This window comes from Falco punctatus, assembly GCF_963210335.1.
Source record: "Falco punctatus genome assembly, chromosome: 8".
NCBI classification, from domain to species: domain Eukaryota; kingdom Metazoa; phylum Chordata; class Aves; order Falconiformes; family Falconidae; genus Falco; species Falco punctatus.
Genome location: NC_137588.1, coordinates 48,160,400 through 48,177,536, shown reverse-complemented (window position 1 = coordinate 48,177,536; position 17,137 = coordinate 48,160,400). Strand labels below are relative to the sequence as shown.

General features: G+C 37.3%; 1 protein-coding gene across 1 annotated transcript in view; it reads right to left on the bottom strand.

Annotated features, from left to right (window-relative positions):
* Window positions 1-17,137, bottom strand: part of SLIT3 (slit guidance ligand 3) — a 529,407-nt gene that overhangs the window by 473,628 nt on the left and 38,642 nt on the right. Inside the window, exon 4 of the mRNA XM_080399320.1 lies at window positions 3,044-3,115. Within this exon, the coding sequence (XP_080255446.1) occupies window positions 3,044-3,115 (72 nt within the window). The remainder of the gene's footprint in view (window positions 1-3,043; window positions 3,116-17,137) is intronic.

The window sequence follows — 17,137 nt, the reverse complement described above, 5'->3', positions numbered from 1 at the left end:
GTTGTAAGCTGTTACGGTTCACTGCATCCCTGCCCAAGAGAGCAGTGGTACAAATCACTGCTGAATTCATCTGCATTTGCTATGTGGACAAGATTATGAGCTCTTCGTTTCAACAAATAAAACAAAAATGTACATTATGGGCGTGCTGCATGGCAGTATTTAGTCCTTAAGATTTTGCATCATTTGAGCTGTAGCAAGCTTATACAATCGAAATACTCTGTTTTGGACTTTGTAGATCTCATCAGGATTGTAACTATTAAAAAATAATATAATTGACTAATAGCTTAGTAGCCCAGAGTCAACAGTTTGAAAATATGGCAGCAGAAATAACACACTTATTCTATGGAAAATTAAGATCAGTATTATCTACACTTTTCAATATTCATTTTAATTCACTCCTCATAAACTCCACAAAATCCACATCATCCATACATCCATCCCTCTTTATCAATTTTTGCTTCACTTTTTTTATTCCCTTTCATCACTTTCTCAGCTATGCTTTCTTCTTGAAAGGCGAGGTCAAAGCAGTTGTGGGAGAGGAATGCAAGCATCATGCCTCTGCACTGAAGCGTTTTATCCAGAAAGCCAGTTGTGAACACAGTAGACTGGCATGGCTGGATTTAAGACAAGTCATAACAGAAGTGAGAAAGCTCAACTCAAATCTACTAGCAGTAGGACCAAGACATTAACACCCCAAAAAAATAGAAAGTAACCACCTTAGACACATATTTTAATTTTTCCTCAAAGTACATATAAAAATAAAAATGTGTGATTTTTACAAATTCTACTAGGTAGCAAATTTCTTGTTCTTACCCCGTCACTGGAAAACATGGTTCCAAGTACAGTTCAGTTGTATAACAGTTCAATTAACTAAGATATATTTACTTAAAATATGCAATATATTTATATAATATTTGTATCTTCAAAAGAAAAAAGCAAGTCACTACAGACAAACTGTGCTAAAGTGATCTATCTAAAGCACTGTTAAGCAGTAAGCAGGACTCTGAATGAATGTCAGTGAATAAAGACATGTTTCGACAGCATCCATTGGGAGGCATTACAGAATACAGTATTCATATTAATCATTCTATTTTATGTGTTTTTATTAAAATTTTTATATTCTAAAAGCAAAATTGTTACTCTTGCTGTTAAGGACTGTAATGTATCTTGATTATATCATGTACTAAAAAATACACACTCAGGTATTGAAAAGCCTCAATTACTTTCACTCAGTTTCTTTGTGCAAGGTTCTTTAAGACAGATGCACACAAGTTATCAACACACAGCCTTCCCTCAAAACCACAAAGCACCAGAAAGCTCCTTTCAGCCTAATGATAGCCATATACAGTGTGACCAGTCACAGGGGAAGTTTCAACGTGTTCAAGTGGATTTTGTATTAGTGGATAATGTAAACTGTATTAAAATTTTTATCTTGAAAGCACCACCATCTCCTTAGACAACTATCCTACATGAAGCAACTCTTCCATGAAATAAACACATGTGGTGTCTTCTGGAGACTGTATTAGGGTATCTGCAAGTACTGGCTTATGCTTTATACTCAAGAGGAGTTTCAAAATACACAATTTCAAAAACATGCAAAGAACATTAGGAAATACAGCCAAATCGCTCAGCCCTAGCAAATCCACTGAGCAAATATTTTCTAGTGCATGCAAAAGCTGCAACAAAGCTTGTAAAAACAAGTCCAACAAAGATTTCTCAAGCAGATTTTAAGATGAAAAGACAACTATAATTGTAATTATTTTTTTAATCTCCAGAACAATGTCATTCCCTTACTTGTACAGTTTTTCATGAGCAAATTTGAACAACAAAGTTTATTACAGAAATTCTCCAAAACTGAATCAGTATCACTCACTGCACAACACTGTTCAATTTCCCTGCTTTTAAAACATACATAAAGAGGCTACCTTCTTAAATTGTCAACTGATTCAAAAATCATTGTATTTCCACAGAAAGAAAAATTTACTGCACTGCCCAGATGTTGGGGTTGGGGTTTTTTGTATTGCATATAGAGGTATTAAAACAATTATAAACACTTTACATGGATGTAGCAACGTTTCAGCCATCCTGTAGTAACTTTACAATCTCACTAGCTAATTCATAAGTCTTACTATCCGGTCTTCAATAAACAAACTCAAGTATATTAAAAAAACCAAAACAAAACAGTTTTACCATATACAACATCTTTCAAAAACACTGTCTGGATCAGGAGTTTAACTTGAGCAGGATCTAGGAAGCAATTCCAAACAGCTTTTCACTACTCCTTTAGAGAAGCAGACCATTCTTTACTTGGTAATAACTGTGCAGGCACCTGCTCATCCATTTTATTTCTATTCTTTTTTAAAAATATATTTTATAAATCATCCAGTCGTGCTAACATCACCCTCTCCACCCCATCATCGCCCCCATGCCTTCCCCAAAAAAAGCCAAGCTCATGTTAGTCTTCTCTTGCTGTTCAAGCTGGTCTTGATGCCATCTAAACATCCTATAACACACTTTTTAAAATTTCAAGATGAAAAATTCTTCACCTCTCCTTATTTCCTCATCTTCCTGACTGTCGAGGCAGCTGCCATACTTTGCTAGTCTGCCTGGCAATGCCTTGCCTTAACAAAATATTTTTTAAAACTAAAAAAAACCTTGATAACAATCTATATTATGTCAACATGCTCATTTTTAGATAAGAGTATGCAATCTCTCTTCGTAGACATCTAGACTACACTGGATATGAGAAGTTGCCACTTTTCACGGTTTCTATAACTCTACATACAAAGTTGAAATAATTCACCTTTAAGTCATCATAGTGAATATATAAGAAACAGAAAAAATTTGTTGTTTCTTTTTCCCTCTGATATTTATGCTCTACTGAATTACAACCACATGTAAATTTAACACATCATCTTAAAAATACTTACTATCTAGCAGTTCTAATATCACAAAAATTAAAACTCTCACCGCAGTCAAAACACAAACATGCAAATCCATGTAATAAGGCATACAATAGAAATACAAATCAGATTATACTTACAATCTAGTTAACTTCTGTGTGTTCTGAAAAAGCAGCTCTGGAAGAACTTGCAATTTATTCTTGTTCAGACGCCTAAACGGTTACAATTAGAATTAAAAAAAAAAAAATAATTAGATTATCTTCCAGTTTAAGCAGCTTATTCTATTACGCATAAACACATGAAGGTCCCTTTGTATTAAACCTCATGCTATGAACTCAGCATAGAATGCATTGTGTACATAATCCATACACAAGCCAATCAGACCATGCCATCTGTAGACCACCTGTCTACATTCTTGAGGTAGGGAGTCAGGTGAACAGTCACCACAAACTTTGAATATTTTAATATGCATTAGTATACAAATATATTTTTAAAATATTCCTCTGGATGCGTACTAATAATACTGAATCATATGGCCCCATGGTCAGCTTTCACAGCTCTGAGGAACAGTTAACCGGGAAGTACCTGGGTTTTCTTGACCCACTGAGATTATTTCCAGATTAGCTATTATTTCTACAGGATATACACAGTAATTTGTTTGGTTGTTCATTTTTAGAGTTTTCTTAAAACTTCACTTTGAAAATATAAGCACTATTATAGAATGTACGCACAGGTAACCAGACATCTACATGGTGATTTGGAACAGAAACATAAAGTTTAAGATTCTTCCAGAAACATTTTAGAGAACATTTTAATGTTTTTACATTAGCCCTTTTTACTCAATTACTGTGTAAAGTTTTAAACTGATGACCACAACTGGCCAATTGTAAGAAATAGGCTGTAACAAGTTACTTCAGCCCAGCCTAAGCTTTCTCTTCTTCGTAAAATGCACAACTCAAATAGAACTGCTTTTAGATTCTGCAAAGAAAAAACTTTTTTTCTACAATCCTTTTCCTGTTGTCTGACAATAAATAGTTGCTTCCTTTCACAGTCCTAATGAATGTAATTTACATCATAAAGTTGACATAATCTAATTACATACACCTCCACTATTCTAAATAGGAAGCTGACTTCTCATATACGTTCATATACATACCTGTATTTATGCCCCCTATGTTCCCAATCTACCTTTAAAGTTCACTTTGATAACAGATCTATTTTTGTTAAGATTTTGATCTCAGAATACACCTAGAACTTTTGGAAATCTACTGACACTTAGCACCCAATATCCAGTTTCCAGTTTTCTTCCATACAGAGTAACTTGACTATCAGAATTCAAGATTACTTTTTTAAATTCATGGCCTTCCTCAGACAACAAACTAATGTTGTGGGGTTTTCATACAGCAGACTTTTCATCATATGAACATGTCTTGCAAGATAAAGGGCTGACGGTGAGAGGGGAGTATTAACTTCTCTTTCTGACACCTAGAACAGATCAAAGGCTGCTTTTGCAAGCTTGCTTAGAGAGCCTAAATGTTATGCCACATGCCACATGCTCACTTAAACAGCTACAAAAAATGGTTATTCTACAGTGCTTTTACCAACTACCCAGTCACATTTCTGAGATAAACAAACAAATCAGTACATGAAACACCCAACAACAACATGAGAGATATTAAGCACTGGCTTACATTTGGAAAAATGCATGGGAAGATTTTTAACCTGATTCCCTTACCCATGTGAAATTTCACACTTTTATAACTAATTAAAATTAATCTTCATCTTGATTAATTTAAAGGTTTATAGTAATGTGCTACTTAATCCTCAAATTCACTTTTTCAGGTAAGTATGTTTATATTCTAGAATAGTTATCTACTGAGCAGGATGAAATACAACAAAAAAATTCTTATGAAAATACAGGGCTTAGCATTCTTCAGTTCCATCCTCATTCAACAAGAGTACCACTAATTCTTGAGAAACAATAAACATGTTGAACTTGTTTATCAATTGGAATGAAAAAACTGCCAGTGAAATGCATCTCTTCCACAGTTGCCTAACATTTATTGCCACGTCCGATAATCATTTAAGCTCTCACAGTGTACATGCAATTATCCACTGTCAATCCTAAAGTTATCTGACTTATCTCAAAGCAACATCCAAGGAATATATTTTAAGAATATTCTTATGTCTACTTGCAAGGCTTCCACAAATGTTGACTTTATCCTCATTGTTTTAAGCCACAGAAACTAAGCAAAATCAGAATGCTTCTAGAATAAGAGGCTCCACACCAATAAGCAGACAAGACAGCCTATGTATTAACAGAAAGTTGTATTTTCAGTGTTACAGTTTGTAACTTCAGAGGTCTAACATTTACAATTTGCAGTGAAACAAACAACTTCATTGAGGAAAAAAGCTAATATAAAAAAAAAGATCCCTAAATTATTATCAAAATAATCCAGATGATCAAATATGATAAGTTATTTCCTACTATTTGTATGGGTTAACATTGCCCTACCTGTGATGCATAAAGAACCGAGTTCTCAGTTGCCCTTTTAAACATTCCTAAGCATTTTAAGATTTTCTCCTGACACTACCATAGTACTGTTTTTCTTTCAAATATCATATGAAGTCAAGTTCACACAAGGATGCTTTTGAAAAGCTCACATTGAGACCTACTGTTCACTAGCACTAAATATTTCATATTGGTCTAAACTTATATTTTTAATGTTATATTGTTACAAATGACATGTTGGTGTTTTTATACCACAGCAGTAAGCAAGCAATATCCATCTAACAAGACCAGTAACATAATGACATTCTTCCTTTGCCTTAACTCATGTAAGCTTGATTTTCCAAATAACCCATCAATAGAGGTTAGTGCTCCTGCACTGCACTGCATCTGATACTGTCCTCAAAATATTATTAGTGCACAATACATGTGCCACAAACAAAGGCTGCTGCTAGTAAAGGAAGGCTACGTTAGTAATTTATAACTAAGCAAATCTGAGGTAACAAGAAGCATTTGAAGAGCCCATGACTACTGATGTCTTGGTTCAAGCTATGGGACTCTCCCAACACCCCTTCTATCACTTCCTAACATCTACTTCAAATTGGAATCTGCCAAAAGTAATTTATACATAATTTGACTCACAGGGAAACTCAGGGAATGAACAGGGGTTTACTTCTCTTGAACATCACCTACTGTATTTAAATAACTTCTACTGCAATACTTACCTACACATAAGACTAGATCACCTCATATAAACTTAGACATACTTGATATAGGATATATTTAATATGCTTATATTTATTTTGTGCAAGAAAGCCACCAACAGCCTAGGAAAAATCCCAATTACTTCTAATTTCTCTTCCTTGGACTTGAGAGAAAGGCTGTTAAGAAAAGTCTCAATACAGAAGTGTCAAAGTACAGGACTGGATGTGTGTAAGTTTTGTAAAAAAGACATAGAAGTAATTAAAAATTATTTATTGAAAAGAGCAAATGTTCTGAATGGCCATTTATGAGCACTGCTTCCTCCAGTTTGACAGAGAAGTACCAAACACAAATGAGATGTAGTGGAATAGTTCCACCACACCATTTGACAAGAACTTCTGTTTATCCTCATCTATCGGTAAACTCTAGAACAGATCAGGAAACTTCAAGTGCAAGGTGAAGCAAACATTAGAAATGCCAGCACAAGGCAGGGCAAGCTCTAACGTAGCTGTTGCTAAGGGGAACTTCAAAGCACAGGCTGAGCACACTTTAAGAAATCTGTTGTGCAGCAGCCCCTTCCCACAGGAAAGGACCCAAAAAGCAGTATAGAAATACCCTATGCTTGCCTAAGCCTGTTACCCGTAAGAGCCTTTCACTATCATGTTACCGCCTAAATCTTAATCCTGCCAGGTGTTTAATTCTAATTACAACTGTATTTCTGATTTCTTAGCAAATACCTTAGAAAAGGTAAGGCCATATATTATTACAATAAAACAAAAATGGTCTGCAAAAAGTTCATAAACAAAGTGAGCCAAAAATCTTGTAAAATGATTTTGTGGACACTGTTCTTATGACTGCACTATATTAACAAAACCTGATTTAAAATTAGTGATTTGAAATAGAAATAACATCAAGATGTGATATCTGGAAATTGGATATAAAAGCCAAGCCATTTTTGCAACTACAACTAGCTACGTCGTGATGGAATGACACATTAGTTTTGTGAATCTGAACAGCAGACTAAAAGTAAAGAAAACATAATTTATGTTTTCTCATGAGCAAAATCAGTCAGATTTTGACTGTCACACCAAATCCTTTGCACTGTTCAAACTAGGAATGCCACCTGGGACTCACAGCACACTACAACTAAAAACTCTGATCTGTCCTCTTCTTTTGTGTTAGAAACACATCCACCATACAATCAGCACATGTCTGCACACACAGCACCAACCACCACCATACCAAGGTATGTACTGAGGTACACCCAGAGGAAGGAAGTAATCTGGAGCACAGAGCCAGACAAGATCTGGTCCAGGTTATTTGACCTGGGACTGCTGGATGAGAAAGCAGCTGTTCAGTCTCTGAAGTATTTTGAACTGGATGTTTTACAGCTAATAAGACCTGCAAAGTATTCCAGGAATTCAGAGCACTGGGCGGAATGATGCATAATCATCTAATGCCACAGAACAAATGAGCTCCAGCGCTGGATCAGAAAGAAGCAACCCTGGATGTGCACAGCATGGAGTCCAGACCAATAAAACCTCCTGGAAGCTGAAGAACTGTGCAGAGAGGCTCTCCAGGAGTCATATCAGTTCTGGCAATATCTGCATTGAGTAAAACTTATTAAGTCTGATTAGACACATGCTGACTCTACAGTCAACAACCTCCACACACTTCAACTCCCTCCATCTTCCAGATTACTTTAACCACGACTATGCAGGGGAAATTAAACTTTGCAGATTCTGTTTTCTTAGTCTGTTCCTCAAGTCCCCATAAGTGATGCATAAAAGCTGACCAACCCGCCAACCGCACACAATAGTTCTCAACATGGGCTTCCAGGAGTCTGTACATCAGTCACCTCCAAGGCATCCACACAAGCACAATGTCCTCTCACTAGACTCAAATGCATATTCACCTATGCTTCTGTTGGAGAAAGTTTAGGGAGCAGTAAATGGTAAAGGCTAAAAAACTCTATTTCTGTATGCAGGAATTCACTACAGAAGTGAACTACTATTTCTTCTGAAATTATTATAAAACATTCAAAGAATCATTTAGGTTGGAAAAGACCTTTGAGATCATCGGGTCCAACCATTAACCCAGCATTGCCAAGGCCACCACTAAACTCTGTCCCTAAGTGCCACATCTATATGTCTTTTAAACACCTCCAGAGATGGTGATTCCACCACCTCCCTGGATAAGACTGGTCCGAGGCTTGACCACCCTTTCTGTGAAGAATTTGTTCCTAATCTCCAACCTAAACCTCCCCTGGTGCAACTGGAGGCCGTTTCCTCTTGTCCTGTCACTTGTTACCTGGAGAAGAGACCGACCCCCCCTGCCTACAGCCCCTGTCAGGCAGCTGTGGGGAGCGATAAGGTCCCCCCTGAGCCTTCTCCAGACTAAACCCCCCAGTTCCCCCCGCCGCCCCTCCCAGCACTTGTGCCCCAGCCCCTTCCCCAGCCCCGTGCCCGGCTCTGGACACGCTCCAGCCCCTCCATGTCCCTCTGGCCGTGAGGGGCCCAAACCCGAACCCAGGGTTGGAGGGGCCAGCGGGATGTGACTCCATTCCCCACCGCTCTCTGGCCCGGCCGCCCAGCCAGCTTCGACCCCAGCGCAGAGCCCCCCGGGCAGCCATGAGCAGCCGGTGGCTGCAGGAGAGGCTGTGGGAGACGGTGTCAGAGGCTTCACTAAGGCCCAGGACACACCAGCCACAGCCTCTCCCTCGCCCACCAGGCCGGGCAGCTGCTCGCAGCAGGAGATCGGGGCTGTCAGGCAGGGCCTGATCCCCTGGGTGTCCTGCACGTGCCGTGTGATGGTGCTGGGGATGATCTGCTCCATCACCTTCCCGGCACCAAGGTCGGGCTGACAGGGCTCTGGTTCCCTGGATCCTCCTTCCTGCTCCTCTTGTACATGGACATCATGTTGGCTAACCTTCAGTCTGCTGGCACCTCCCCAGTCTGCCAGGGCTGCTGGTAAATGATGGGGTGGCTTGGTGAGCTCCTCCACCAAGCTCCCTCGTTGGTACACTTTTAGTAACTTAGATTGCTTAGTAAAGTAAAAAATTCAATCCAGGGTATAAGCTTATCTAGAATTTAATTATGTCTGAATACAATATGATTTCATGGCCTTAAAATCCCTCATACAGAACCAGGCATGTAAGTGCTTCAGCTCTTCTAACGCTCTTACACAGGAATACACACTTCAGCGTATGAAGTGCTGGGGTATTGCAGAAGAACTTCTATAAAACTTTTAACATTATATATAATAATGCCTGTAACATCATATATATACATAATCTCTCTGCCCACTACAATAGTTGTGGATTACAGCTTTAGGTAAGAAAACTTCATACCTGCTAAATGTGCCCATGGCTTTTTCATAAAAGAAGAGTAACTCCTCCCTTTAATGCTGCAGAAATGAAATAATGCTGATGTCTTGCTAAGATATATTTCTCAGGTTACTTCTTGACTATTATTCTGGATACTGCATGACATTATTTTCAAGGCAGACATAAAATAGACATGAAACAAAACAAATACAATGATAGACTGCCTCCAAGAAGATAACTAAATATTTCTTTGAATGAAACTGGTGAGCTACACACTGAGACTTACCTGCTGTTAACAGTCTGGTTAAAAGGGCTACTTTTCTGAAACAGTACTAAACTACTAAAAAATGGACAGGGGAAAAAAAAAAAGATAACTTGGATGGAGAGAAAAAGCTGCAAAAAAGACCAAGAAATCACAAAACAAAAAAAAAAAGAAAAAAACAAACAAAAACCAACCTTCAAATCCAAGAGACTTGCCTATTCCTGCCAAAAGATGACCAGAGTCTTCCACAGCATCGTCAGGGACTGTATGTTGCAGCTAAAGTCACTCAAGATTTTTACAGGTGCTGGGCTGCAAGCTGGATTCAGGCACACAAAAGCAAGTATTTTTAACCCTTCCTCTGCTTTCTAACCTGTTAACTGTACTTCACAGGAGCAATCGGAATCGGTTACTCAGCTAATACTTAGATCTGCCAGATACTGTTATTACAGGTATCAACTACAGTTGGAACCGGAAAGACTAAGAAGCTTACCATCAGAAGAAAAAAAAAAAAAAAAAAAAAAAAGGACTCCTATGAGGGCCCAAACTGTTCAGCATACTCATAGGTGACCTGAAAAGCTGGAGGTGTAAGGGATGACACAATTTGTTGGTGATACGAAGGCTGATGACAAACTCCAGAAAGAACTAATTGTATTTAGTGCCCAAATGGCAAACTGACATATGTAATTCATTACAGGTAAAACTTAACATATATTCAAGGAAACAGATTTTTAAGTTCATGCATATAACAGCAATCTCCAACCTGAAAATCACTTCCCAGGAAGCAGACCCATGAAAATATCAACTCACTGCTCTGTAGCAGTTCATAAAGCAAGTGTTACAAATTATTAGAAGAGTAACGGATAAGATGACTATTTGTGTAAATCCATGGTGTATGCACATGTGGAGGACTGAAAACTTTTGGAATTTCCACCTCAAAAAGGATCCCATAAGGTTCAGAGAAAGATGGCAAGGATGATCAGAGCTAAAAAGTAGCTTCCATACTGGAACAACTTAGTAGACAGAGACTCCTCACGAGGAAAAACGCAGAGGGAGAATACAGTAAAGGTCTGTATAATTATGAATCAAGGGAAGGTGATAAGAAATAGTTGTTCTCATCTTTTGTAATACCAGAAAAAAAAAAACAACTTGGAAATATCGAATGTTGGTGGTGGTACCTTCAAAAAACAAATGGATTTAATTTCCCCAAACAACATGCAGTTAAATTGTGTAACAACTGGCCGTGTATCATTAGTTGCTAGTTTATGTGGGTATAGAAGAACAATAATTAAGAAAAAATATCAAGTAATATTCATTACAAAGGCCCAATTAATGACTGAAGTGATCTCTGCCACAATGCAATTTATGTAGTTGCTTTTTCTTCCTCTGCTCTTCCTTAGAGAGTGTCAACTGGAGACATGATACTGGCTTACTCACATTTCAGGTCCAAGCTAATATGGCCACTATCTTCTGGCTTTTGGTACAGCTCTTTTTTCTGTTCAGTTTCACCAGGAAACAATTGAAATTCAATACTAGAAATTTTATTTTATACTAAACAATACAAATGTAGATTTTAAGCTTCTGTTCAAAGCATTCCTGCAGCACCTCTTTAGACTGTGAGGTTTGCCTGCTGCACAAATTCAACGGGTTCCCAATGTAAGGCTTAAAAAGCCTATTTGTACATCAAGGAGCAAAGTAAAAGATTCACAATTACAGTTGCAATCAAGAGATAGGTATATAAAGACATATGTGTATGGGCAATGCATGCTTTTCCACATACCTATGCATACATTTCTATGAACATTACTTCCTTCTCATTTTGTTTCAGCCAAAGCTCTTGTGCCCCCGCTGATACTCTCATGTCTCCAAGTAAGCTCTTTTGGTCCTCCCAGTTATATCGGATGCTGACTTCGATTCTCATATAATATAAACAGATACATGTCTATACTTCACGGCTTTATCATCTTACAAACTGTATTTTCTTGCTTTAGTATTCTGATGGCCTAAAATGAAGACTTCAAGAATTTCTGACCTTTAAAAGTCATGAGAAGTATACATGCAACATTGTCCTCCAGTTTATTATTGTTTTCTTTACAGCAGCCACATATAGCATCAAACACACTGTTTCAACAAAGGAGAAACACTCCCTTTCACCTCCCAAAAATATTTTGCCCATATATATAACAAGTGCCAGTTTCTCCCTTTCCTCCCTCAGCCTACTGCCCATTTGAGGGTTCCTATGTCCTGAAGGCAAAAGGATAGAGGGAAACAACCTCAATGTCAATCACAGACTATCAAGGGCCCCTAAAAAAACAATGAAGTTATTAACTGTGAAATTCCTACCTTCCTGGCTCCAACCAGACTAACAGTATTTCTTCCTCTCTCTGAAGCTGGGATAGGAGAAACTTAGCTAGTAAGATTCCCCTGACTATTAAAAAACAGAGTAAGAAACAACCACTGGAGCTTGGAAAGAGACAACGCTACCAGCCTAAAGGTAGGCTGAAGACTTCCCAGGATCGTTCTATGAAATAAATGGAGGAAAAGACCTACACTTTACACAAGTTATTTTTTCCTTTATTATATTTTCGCTTTATTCCTTTTCTTGGCTTATGAATAACTGCTGGATAAGTAAAGAACCTTGATTTTTACAGGAAAACGTTCAAGTTGTTTTCAAGACAGAGATCATGTTTTCCTGGACAGAAAACTTTCTTTGGGGTGCTGGCTTCAGCTGCATCCCTCATGTTTACACAATTGGAAGGGTTGCATCCAGCTTGGGTACTGTTGTCTCATGAAGTTCCACTCGCAAGAAAAGCAAACAGGAGCTAAATCTAATCTATATTAAAGGCACGATCAGTATAGTTGGAAAAGAGCCTCCTTTTCTGCAAAGCTACAGTGAGGACACAGCCACTAACTACATGAGAAATTTCCTCCATGCTCTTTTCAAAGCCTCTGAGAGTCACTCACCTCCTACCCACAGAGTATTAATCCATATAAAAGCCCAATGTAAAAGCAATGCAAGTTTTATTTATTCAAACTTGGGAAATTGTGCAATTTTCCAAGGCAATTTGATTTCTCATTATGCTACTGACTTGGTTTGAAAATTTTGAATGCCATAACATCAGTAAAACATGCTTCATGCAAATGGCAAATATTCAAGGCATGAGCAGAAATCACCAGATTTACATAGCTATGGAGGAAAAAGGAAGGGACCTGGCTTCTACTAGAAGATCTCACAACAAAAAGCTCTTACACACATCTTCACTTTCAACTGAAAATGTCTTGCAGTATTATATTTACTAACAGTATTCTTGCATATTACTGAACACACACCACCACCCAGAAATTTAAGTTGATACACAGGCTATGATATAAACTGTCAGTTTTATTACTGTCTCTCTGAATGTAGCAATTACCTAGTTTTAGCCCCATGAATGTGTGATACCCATTGGCCTTCACATTCTGTGTCTGCTTTTCTACTGAGCATCGACAGCTTTACTACCAAATCAAAGTACGGCATATTTGTCATGAAATAAATAGCACTCTGTTCGTTTCCACAGAAGTTCAACAACTTTCAAGTTTGATTTAACATCTATATTCACATTGCTACCTATTATACAACTCATTCTCCAACAAAAAAAAAAAAAAAAAAAAAAAAAAAAAAAAAATCAAAATTACAGTGTTCCTAAATTTTTAAACCAGGTAGGTTTAAAGGGAGCAGTCCTGGTATGCAGCCTTTAATATCCAGAAATTATCCAAGTAACTTTGGGTTCACTCTCCAATTTGGTCATTTATTTTATTTCACACTAAGAACATCTGGTTCTCATTTTTGGCAACAAACAAGATAGCTTTTTCTCCTTTGTTATTAAGAGCTCTATAGCATTGTCCTCGGAGAACAGCCTCAGGGAATATGATGTAGTTGAAGTAGTTACTGAGAGCTACTTTAAGGGAGAAGCGGTTACATCACAAGCTTGGGTATAACTAACAAGCAAAAAAAAATGAATTAATGCATAACAGGACACTCAGAAAGACAGGAGTTACTGAACTCTAAGGAGTTACTAAGTTTACTCTTTTAAACAGCACTGGCTTGGGAAGCAGTAAAGCAGAAGCACAGCCAATTTCATTCAATGGTTTCACCAGTAAATCCTATTAGTATCAAGAAATATGTTGTGGTCATTAATGTAACTTCTTCCTTTGCTTTGTATCACTTCCTTTCTATAAGGGAAAACATTCAAGATGCAGCAGCCATTAAAAAAAGTCAAACTCATCCATTACTTTCTGTCAGCACCTCTTTATATTACTACACTAGGAAATAAAGCCAGACAATATATAATGGAATTTCAATAAGGTTGCTAGAAGGAAGTCCAATACGACCATATTACAGGATTACGGTGTCGAATACATGAACTACTTTATTTACGTGACATGATAGTACAGAAGCTTTTCCAAAACCTGTGAGAGATACTACTCCATGTCACTAAGGGGCTGTTTTTTGAAGGAAAACTGTTTACAAAAGCTTGAGATCCTTTATTACAAACATAGCAGACTGGGTGGTCCTGGTTCACGTTTTCAAAGCTGTCAGAAGTAATAACCTTTATTAGTAACCTTTCATTAGACTTAAAAAGATTATCTACCCTCTATCAGAAGCAGGACTACGTTGCTTTGTACAAAGAAGCAGCATACAAACTGGCAGCTCTATAATACCTTTTTTTTTCTTTTCCTTTTTTTTCTTTTTTTTTTTTTTTTGTTAGAATCTCTTCATACAAAAAACCCAGACATTAAGATGGAGGGTAAAGCCAGTATGTAACCATTACACACAGATGTCCTCAGGCTAGGAAGAAGCTAATAACATAGGCACAAAAAAAAAAGAAGTATGAGGAACAGATTTAAGTGTCAACATTTTCCCAAAACCAACATGAAGAAACAAAAGAGGCCTAATAATGTTCACGTATGCATTAAAGACTGACATCAACACCTTACATCAGACAGAAATGGACAAAAGTCTTGGTACCAACTTAATTGAAGAAAGGAATAGAAAATCTTAAGTATCAGAGAGCATTTATTAATGACAATGTCAACAGCAAGTAAATCCTGTAAAACCAGACATAGCAAGCAAAAGTATACGGACAATCTCTTAACCCAGTAGCATATTTATAAAACTTATCAGTGACATTCATGCAGGATAGTAGTTTATAGCTGCCTTTATCAGCCTTTAGTGTACAAGAATTTAATTTTTTATTAACTATCATTCAAATCTAAAAAAAAAGCTTAATCAGTAAACCCTCAAACATAGAGAAGGTCTCTGCAGAAGTCATCTGTTTCTGTTTCTGCTCTCTTTTTTCAAATATATATATATTTAAAAAATCAGGAATTCACATAAAATCTTCCTATTTTTATATATTCTAAACCATAATACAGAATGAGAAAAAAAATATAGTAACTTTCTCATTATTTCCCCACAGACTACATGAAAAAAATAGACTTTTACCCAAGGAACAAAATCTATTGCAGTATCCCTAAAACATCCACCATTTTTAATAGTTCATCAGTTTTCATACAGGCAGTAAGAGTAAAATAGACATGGTAAAACCATTTTCTTACACCAGAGAGTAATCAAGTGGTCAAGACCAGAGAGTGGTCAAGGCTGAAACCCTAAGAAGAAAACACAAAGGAAATTTTAACATTCACATCTCCATGCCATGTTGCCCCTGCTGATTAGTGTTCAAAATTTATGTGAATCAAACTAACCGTTCCCAGAAGTCAGAAATAGCTGTGAATAATTAGCAAGAAAACTTGCAAGTGTAACTATTATTGCAATTTCTACCCGAAGAAATAGAATGCTCTTCCTATTTGATCTGTTTTAATAACTCGATACCAGCCCGGCTCACCACGCCTCTCCATATACAGTAAAGAATGCTTCTGTGGTGATGCGGTGCTGCTTCCTCCCCAGGGCACGTGCCAAGCAGAACTATTAAAAAAGGAAAACTAGTGGAATCATCTCTTGCCTGAAATCAAACTGGATGCCTAACAAAGGGTAAATCCTCCAAAGCCAACAGAATGAATATAAGAAAATAAAATTAAGTGGAACAAAAAGCACACTATACATTTGACTTAAATTTGAGAACAAAAACGCAGCTCTTGTGACTGCTTTGTCACAAGCCTGTGGGAACTACCTATAACAACTCATTCAAAAGACATTTTCTTACTAGGAAGCTACAAGGGGTAAACAGCCACAAAAATCCACTGTCATTAAAGCAGCTCTTATCTAAAAACTAGGCACACCCAATTTCTGTGATAATTACCTCTGATCCATCTCCACTTTCCCAGCAAGTTTTCAAATGCCAGGCATCAGTTCTTCTGAAGTGCAGTTCCCATATCTCTCTTGTATTCCTAATATACTGCCTCAAACCTATCCTGCTCAGAACTCTCAAAAACCAAAAATAAAATGTATATGTAATATCCATAACATCTGCATGAACCCAAGAATCTTCTCTCTTTTTCCTGTGATCTTCATGCTGTAACACCCTGAGACCAAGGGGAAGATCTAGATAAGAGATCATCTCCAAGCAAATGAGAACATAATGCTAACAAAGTTAACAAGCCAACAGGAATTTGCTCTGTTCTAGATGAAAAGCTGCAGCTTCAGGTGAGATCCAGTTCAATGGACACAGTTAAAATGGAATTGTGCCAGAGGAAAAGCAAGATCAAGACTGCACTGGTCTGACCAATGACAGAAAAGCTTCAAAACCTACATATTCATATACTGTCTGAGAATTGAAAGATGTTAAGTACTTTGAATTCATCATCATTTCACTCAGGAACAAGATTATTTAAATGATTGCTGTGCTCCACAGCATGAAATTCAGCCAATAACACTTACAGTATTTCTAAGATGGCAAGCAGTATAATCCTTCTAATATGAGGAAGCTCAAAGAAGCCAAACCTTTTTGATAAAATTATTTAAGCTAAACCAAGTTTATCCAAACTATTCCAGACCAGTGATGCAGCAGTTCTTACCCAACAGTAACACAGGCCTTTAAGTATTTCCTACAGATCCTGGAGCAGATGACTGCTTAATCCTTAAGTGTTTTGCTTAAGCAAATACTCCCATAAATCTTCATCAAGTATAAAAAACAGCTAAAATCAAACAAGACACAGGAAAGAATAATGTTTAAAAACTCGGATGTAATGTTAGTGCTGATCAGCTATTCCAGCTGAATTATGGTTACATTGTAGTGGAAGTGTCGTTATTCCACTCGCTTTGTAACCATTGCTTTCAGAAGCTTAAGAATCCTGTGGTTACAAAACCTCTTGTCTACATAAATGAGACCCAAATTTGTTTTTCCATGAGCTCTTATGGGTCAGTGACCTACTATGAAAATGTTTTTGATGAAACCAGGCTCGTTTATTTTCATGTTGTTAAAATAAACCTCTTTGTTTTG